The sequence below is a fragment of the Oryx dammah genome, unplaced genomic scaffold, assembly GCF_014754425.2.
Source record: "Oryx dammah isolate SB20612 unplaced genomic scaffold, SCBI_Odam_1.1 HiC_scaffold_8, whole genome shotgun sequence".
Taxonomy (NCBI): domain Eukaryota; kingdom Metazoa; phylum Chordata; class Mammalia; order Artiodactyla; family Bovidae; genus Oryx; species Oryx dammah.
The window spans coordinates 22,359,693-22,367,629 of NW_024070192.1; the positions used below are offsets into that span (position 1 = coordinate 22,359,693).

At 58.5% G+C, this 7,937-nt stretch overlaps 1 protein-coding gene across 1 annotated transcript; it reads left to right on the forward strand.

Annotated features, from left to right (window-relative positions):
- The first annotated feature begins 1,406 nt into the window (after positions 1–1,406).
- On the forward strand, positions 1,407–5,346 carry NEUROD2 (neuronal differentiation 2). Its single transcript, XM_040245489.1, has 2 exons — positions 1,407–1,439; positions 2,574–5,346. The coding sequence occupies exon 2, from the start codon at positions 2,579–2,581 to the stop codon at positions 3,725–3,727; it is 1,149 nt and encodes a 382-aa protein (XP_040101423.1). The 5' UTR covers positions 1,407–1,439; positions 2,574–2,578; the 3' UTR covers positions 3,728–5,346.
- Positions 5,347–7,937: the final 2,591 nt, after the last annotated feature.

The following is a 7,937-nucleotide window of genomic DNA, read 5'->3' on the forward strand; positions in this document are numbered from 1 at the left end:
GTGTATGTAAAGTTTCCTCCCTCAATCCATGCATCTGTGTGTCTGGCCCAGGGAATCTGGGTTGAAAGGTGAGCTGTAAGATAAAACAGCAATTTCCTACTTTGCTCACCAAGGCGCCTGTCTGACCTACCTCCCCCTGGTCACTGGTGGACTGCTGGAGTTGGCTTCTCCTTTCAGGATTTTTTGAAGGGGGAGGGAAATGCTTGCATCTCCTCCAGGAACTTCCCCCAGCCCAGCCCCCTCCTCCCTCAAACAACCAAGTCAGAGGCCAGGAGAGAGACAGGTGGGAAGGCTACTTGTCTCACAGGGGGAGGGTATGTGGGGCTGGGAATTGGGGGGAGAGGAGGGAGAGGTTTCTGGGTTAGGAATCCAGACCCAACCCTCTCCCCCACCCCCAGACGGTGGGTACATAGTCTTATCCCAGGGGCTGCTTTCCATCCGGATCCCAACCTACATGTGCTCCCAAACACCCAAGAAAATCTTTCCCATCGGCTGACTCCACAGATACACACACATGTCCCCACAGACACACACACACGCCCATGCAGAGGCACAGACATCCAGGCAAGTCTTTCCTTTTCTCTGTCTTTCCCTTGGTTTGAATTTCGTTCAGCCACATATGTTGTGTGTGCGTGAGGGTGGGTGGGGGAGGGGCAGACAGGGATGAGGGATGGCACGGTGCCAACATCTACCTATGGGGCTTAGGCCAGGGACGCCCCCCACACCCACCCTGGGAAGAGGTCTCAGCTGTCCCTTTGTGGTCAAGGGGATCCTCCTGGGGGGGTGTGGGGGCAAGCATAGAGGTCCCCTCTCCAGACCCTAGGTTCTGGTTCCTGACCCACCTTTGGGGGCCTGCAAGGAAAGAAATGGACAGAGCAGGGCCGGGGAGGGAGTATAGAATTGGGAACATCAAAACCCCCCAATTTCCAACCTCGCCACCCCATTGTTCCCATGTGGGGGACTCTATATCCAAGGGGGGCAACTCCTCCTACCTCCCTCTCAATCCCTGCTTTCCCTGCGTTGGGCGGGGACGGGAGGGCGGCAGAGATATTTATTTATTTCCTTTATTTATTTAATTTTTTTTTTTTTTTTGGAGTAGAGAGTGACAGATGGCGGCGGGTCCCGGGGGAGCCGGCTCTCCCCCAATGCAGACGCATGCCAATCACCGTCTCTCATGTGATAGCTGCTGCCCGTGACGTGCCAAGCCCATATGGCCTGGCATAGAGGCTGGTACCCCGCCTGGTAGAGATGCCACACTCGCTCCGCGGTTCGCATGGCGCTCTGAAGACGCCGGCGCCTGCCGCCTTGAGGAGCCGCTGCCCCCGCTCCCTGAAGATGGGGGAACAATGAAATAAGCGAGAAGATTCCTCTTCTCCCCCCTCTCTCTCTTGCCCCCCTCCCCCCCCTCCCCTCCCCTCTCCCCTTGACTCCTCTCCGAGGTAAGTTGTCCGAAAGGGAGCTAGATCTGACCCGCTGGTTGTGGGGGGTGGGCAGCTTCTTCGGCCGACAGGACGGTCCCCAAATCCCCCCTTCCTGGGATGATGCCCCCTCATGGGGTGGGCATCGGAGGAGCCCCGGGTTTCCTCTCGCATAAGGGGCTGCAGCTCAGGGGGCTGCGGAGGGAGGCGTCTCTGCCCGCCTTGGGCTTGGGGAGGAGGGGGAAGCAGGGTCATGGGGGGCGTGAAGAGCCTGAGATGGGAACCCCCTATGGGTGTCCCGGAGGAACCTTCGACCTTTCCCTACCACCGGAAAAAAAGAGAGAGAGAGAAGCAAACAAACAAATTTGGATTTTTTTTTTCCTATCAATCCCGAAATACAACGAGATCTGAAGAGACGTGTGGGAGGGAGGCAGTTTAAAGGGGGGAAGGGGGTCCCCGACCGCAGGGGAGACGGACGGGGCTCGCTTTTCTCCGTCTCCTCCCCACGCCAGGGTTTCTCAGTCCTCGCCGCCCGGAGCCGGCTCCGGGAGCTGGGGACGCCGGGCTAGAGGAAACGGTCCTCCCGCCTCTGGAATTGGGGCTGCGGGGGTGGGGGCCGAGCCGAGGGCGGCGCGCGGCCAAGTTGCAAATTGGATTAGGGAGCGTGGGGGTGAGAGCCACGGGAGGGTGAGGGAGCAGGGCGGAGGGGCCCGGGCCGCCGGAGCCGCCGAGCGGGGCAGCCGTCCCCACCGGCGGCCGCCCAGCCTTCCTCCAGTGCCGGGAGAGAACAGGCTTTCCGGGCGATCGTGCCGCCTCCCCCCGGCGAAGAGATCTGCCCCCTAAAGCCTCAGCTCCGTCCCCAGCCACACCCGGAGATGACCCGGCGCGGGGAGCGGCCCCTCGTTCAGGCGAGGGGTGGAGCCGGGGCCCAGCGCTGGGGAAAGGGCCTGGGCCGAGATCCCGGGCGCGCGGCCGGGGCAAGGCTGAGCAGGCTCGGGGTGGGGCAGGCGGAGGAAGTGGGCATCCAGGGCCCCCGGGGCAGAAACCCGCGCTGGACTCGGGGGTGGAGGCGAGTGGAGGGGGCGCGGCGTGAACCCAGCGCGCCCCTAACTCTGTGTCCCCTGTCTCCCCTTCCCGCCCGCCGGGCGTCCTCAGGCACCATGCTGACCCGCCTGTTCAGCGAGCCCGGTCTCCTCTCGGACGTGCCCAAGTTCGCCAGCTGGGGCGACGGCGACGACGACGAGCCGAGGAGCGACAAGGGCGACGCACCGCCGCCACCTCCGCCTCAGCCGGGGCCCGGGGCTCCGGGGCCCGCCCGGGCCGCCAAGCCCGTCCCTCTCCGTTCCGACGAGGTGCCGGAGGCCGCGCTGGCCGAGGTCAAGGAGGAAGGCGAGCTGGGGGGCGAGGAGGAGGAGGAAGAGGAGGAAGAGGAAGGGCTGGACGAGGCCGAGGGCGAGCGGCCCAAGAAGCGCGGGCCCAAGAAGCGCAAGATGACCAAGGCGCGCCTGGAGCGCTCCAAGCTGCGGCGGCAGAAGGCGAACGCGCGGGAGCGCAACCGCATGCACGACCTGAACGCGGCGCTGGACAACCTGCGGAAGGTGGTGCCCTGCTACTCCAAGACCCAGAAGTTGTCCAAGATCGAGACGCTGCGCCTCGCTAAGAACTACATCTGGGCGCTCTCGGAGATCCTGCGCTCGGGCAAGCGGCCCGACCTGGTGTCCTACGTGCAGACGCTGTGCAAGGGCCTGTCGCAGCCCACCACCAACCTGGTGGCCGGCTGCCTGCAGCTCAACTCGCGCAACTTCCTCACCGAGCAGGGCGCCGACGGCACGGGCCGCTTCCACGGCTCGGGCGGTCCGTTCGCCATGCACCCCTACCCGTACCCGTGCTCGCGCCTGGCGGGCGCACAGTGCCAGGCGGCGGGCGGCCTGGGCAGCGGCGCGGCGCACGCCCTGCGGACCCACGGCTACTGCGCCGCCTATGAGACGCTGTACGCGGCGGCGGGCGGCGGCGGCGCGAGCCCGGACTACAACAGCTCCGAGTACGAGGGCCCGCTCAGCCCCCCGCTCTGCCTCAACGGCAACTTCTCGCTCAAGCAGGACTCGTCGCCCGACCACGAGAAGAGCTACCATTACTCTATGCACTACTCGGCGCTGCCCGGCTCGCGGCCCACGGGCCACGGGCTGGTCTTTGGTTCGTCGGCTGTGCGCGGGGGCGTCCACTCGGAGAATCTCTTATCATACGATATGCACCTTCACCACGACCGGGGCCCCATGTACGAGGAGCTCAATGCGTTTTTCCATAACTGAGACCTCGCGCCTGCCCCTCCTTTTTTTTTTTTTTTGCCTTTGCCCGCACCCCTGCCCCCAACCTCCCCACCCACCCAGCGCAGGGGCATTCCCACCTACCCCGGCGCGGGGTGCGGGGAGCGGGCAGTCGGTTCTGCCGCTCTCCCGGGCAGCGCGGTCCTCTTATCTGTGGGTGCCCGTCCTAGGGGCCTCGCTTCCCCCAGGGGACTCGCCTTCTTTCTCCCCAAGGGGTTCTCTCCTCCTCTTTCCCAGGGAGTACTTCTACAGGGACCCTCTTCGGGCACTCTCTGGAGACCCCTCCCCCATTCCCAATTCCTGCACTGTCTCCTCTTCCCCTTTCCCCTGCAGGCCCAAAGGCTTTGGTAAGGGGGCAGCTGAGTTGTGGTATACTGTTTTCCTCCTATTATTATTATTATTGAAACAGTCACCGAGCTGCTGAGGAGCCGGGCGCCCCCTCTTTCTTGAAAAGGGCATAAGTCTGGGCTCCAAGCCTGGACCTGGAAGCCCTCATCCCCAACCCCTAGTCTCAGCGTTTTGTGATTTTAATTTTGGCGGGAGGGAACGTGGATTGAGAGGAAAGAGAGAGGCCAAGATAATTTGTAACTAGAGTCCATTCCCCCCTTTTTCCTTTTTTAAACAAACATACATACAAAAAAAAAATAATAAATCTGAGGCGACGGAGGCCGAACGCAGAGTCCGGATCAGAAAAAAACGCAGTAAGAACTTTTAGAAGCAATAAAAGGCAAAAAATACTACTACCAATAATAAAAAGACACAAATATCTATGCAAGGAGGTTCTGACTGAGCCTAGCGGCCCGGCCCGGCCCCGGGATGCCCCTCCGGGCCCGCGGGCCGCGCCGCCCAAGCGCGGATCTGTGCACTTTGGTGAAGTGGGGGCCGGCGCTGCCCCCTCCCCTCCCCAGGTTCTTACAATCAGAGACTCCGAGATTTGGGGCCCCAGTGCCACTGCCCTCCCCCGCCCCGTCCCCGTTGTGCGTCATGCTGTTTTTTAAAAATCTGTTTCCAAATTTGTATGGAATGGCAAACTGTTGGGGGGTCGGTTTGGGGAGGGAGGGTTTGCATGAAAGACACACACGCACACCACACCGCACGCACACGCAGGCCCTGAGCTGGCGTCGTGGGGCAGAGGGAGGAGAGCTCGCTGCCCCCCAACCCCCCTCAGGCAACTCTATCCCTTCCCGGGACAAGGGTGGAGACCCAGACCTGAAGGCAGCCCCGCCTCTGCCCGACTGTGCCTCTTTGGGCCTCAGGCGCCCGGCGATTTCCGGTGGCTGGAGAGGGAGTTTTTGTCCTAGGCATCCTCTTGGCTCTGGCTGACAGGTGGGCAGGGAGAGGGCTGAGGACTCCTTCTGGAGGTTTCCCAAAATAAAAGGGGCAAAAGGAGAACCTCTCCCCACCGGAGGCAGGAGATCAGACATCCAAACACACGATGCAAAAATGCAAACCCACAGGCGAAACACCCACACACTCACACGCAATTTTACCTTCCTCTTGTAGCGAAGATGAAACTCCCGTCGGACACCCGAAGTGCATTGCGTGTTTCTGTTCAGTTTAATGACGATTAATAAATATTTATGTAAATGAGATGCAAAGCCGGACCGGTTTTTCACGGTGGCCTCGTTTCATTCCGGGCATTGAGCTGGGATTCAGCGTGATGAAAAAATAGTCAATGACTGTGTGGTGGCCAGGTAGAGGAACCCTGGAAATTCCTGGGTAGGATTCCCACACTACAAACCCCCTCACACCCACCTACTGGGCACCGAAACAGCTGCACTTGCTGCCCCTCACAGACCTTACACAGACTTACACACGCCCCCAGCACAAAGCATTGCGCTAATCTCATTACACTCCTTCAGTTCCCCAACATGCACACGCACCTCTTTTGAAAACAAAATATCTTTTCATCACTGAAAAATAACTAAGATGAGAGCAGTCAGTCATTTTACAGTCTTTTGCCCAATGCTGAAAAAAACAAACAAACAAACAAACAAACGAGTGTGTAGAACTCAAGAGACAACCATTTGAGCCAGACAGGGATGCTTTTAAATAGAAAAACTATCAGGTTATGAGGATGAAATATTAATAGAAGAAGTCTTTCCAGTCTTAAATTTAAAATTTCAGTGGACTCAAGGGAATCAGCCATTTTCAGCCTCAAGAATACTGAAATTTGTAGAGGTGTTGATGAAGTTGATGGAACACCCCCGGAGTTCTGTGAGGGGGCCTGAGTCTAGGAGCTCACCAGGTAGATAGAGTGGAGCTTGACATAGCCACTAGCTTCCCCTGACCAGACAGCGAGAAGCCTTCTGATCCACACTGGGACAACCCCTTTCCTGCCTGGTGCTGCTCCCCGTAAAAGGAAGCCCTCAGGCAGACGGCCCAAGCCACTTCCTCCTCTCAGGGAAGGTAACCTCAGGGTTCTCTGTCTCTGAGCCTCAGGAGCAGAGGCTGCTCTGAACTGACTTCCTCCGCAAAGAACAGCACCCCCCACTCCAATCCAGACACCAGTGTTCACTGGACTATTTGGAGAGGGGTCTAAGTCCCAAACACCGGCCATCTCAAAGCCTGAACACACTTAAGAGTGCCACAACGGGACTGCTTCTGACTCTGCTTATTTAAATTATTTTTTCAAAAACACTTCTGCTCGTTTTAGAGCTGAAATGGAGGTTGTAGTGTTGAGTTTGGGGCTTGAAGTCAGGCACACTGAGGCTTTTAAAGGTTGGCCCCAAAACCCCAAAATGAAAGCACCCTGACAAAGGAGGAAAGGGAAAGGCGCTTGAAGGACTCACTAGGCACGAAAGGGACCATCGGATTATACTCTCTGACCTTGAACTCCGCGGCTCCCATAAAAGACCAACCCGAGAAGGCCGGAGGCGGAGCTGGGACCGGGCCGGGAGCTGTCTACTCCCCGGTGCTGACTCCCGTCCAGCCTCTCGCTGTCCCGCCCCCGAGGGAGGCCGAGCTTCCCTGGCCCCGGGGAGCGCCACACAGCGTGAGGCCCCTTCCCAATGCCCGGTATGCTGGAATTCTGGAAAGAATTCTCCCACAGTTTTTGGAGAATTTCACTGGAATCCTTTCAAAATTACACCTCCTTCTCTGGAATTCTCATAGGATTGCTTCTCTCTAGCGTGAGATTTAGAACTGGGCCTTTCGTTGAGGATTCACCCCTGTCGGTGGTCTAAGGGTGGGTGTCTTATAGATCTCAAAATCATCCCTACTTTGGGAGAGAAAGAAATCGGTTCACCTTCAACCTCCCTCATTTCTTACATGGAGTATGGACCAAAGTGATCATCTCAGACCCAAATCTGAAGGAGTCAGATCTGTTCATGGCATGGGGCATGGCCTGGCAGGAAATGGGAGAGAAAAGGAACTCAGTACACATCCTGAGGCCTGAGTCTTATCCTGCTCTAAGAACAAGGTTAATTGGGTTTCTCTCTAAAAGCTAGTTTTCCAGAGCCTGCTCTGAAGTCCCAGTCCAGGCAGGATTCAAGTGGCTTGGGACCAGAGGCAAAAGATCCCTCTACTTGGCTCCCCTGGGCAGACCACAGACTCCAGAGCTCTTCACTTTTCTGGCTCCTCCAAGCAGCTTGATTCTGTTTTTGAAGCCGGATTCCAGCCCACTCCCAAAGACGCTAATGACTAGGGCCACTGTGTCTGTGGTTACTTTTGGGGAGGGGTCACTTTTGGGGAGGGGATCCCTAGTGCCTCCGCTTCCTGTGAATCCAGCGTACCCACAAGCTGCCCCTTTCCCAATTACTGACCCTTCCCCCACACTCTGCTCTCTAGATACGATTTGTCCTCCCATTGCCTCTCTCCTCAACACTCAACTTCCCTGGTGAGATGGCGAGGTGAGCAGGAGAAGAAGATGCACGCCGACACGCGGCCCCAAACTCCCCATCGTAGGTCTTTTCCTCTCCCGCTTGTGCGCGCACAGACAGTGAAGCTCCAGGAACCGAAGGACGTGTGTGTGTTGGGGCGGGGGGAGAAAGGGGCCGGAGCGGTGGGAGGGAGAGGGCAAGGGGAAAAGTTGCCGAGAGGACACCCTCCTCGCGCCTTAACCTGAGCAAAGGAATCTCCAAGCAGGAACTAGTCGGCTCAGCTCAGCTCCTGGGGTTGGAGCTGAGATCAGTCAGGAGGGTGTCCTCCCCTTGGTTTTCTCACCCCTGTTCAAAGTTCAGAGTTTGGAAGCGAC

What these genes read in the sequence shown, in the direction of transcription:
- NEUROD2 (XM_040245489.1), top strand. Translation starts at nt 2,579, where the DNA reads ATGCTGACCCGCCTGTTCAGCGAGCCCGGTCTCCTCTCGGACGTGCCC.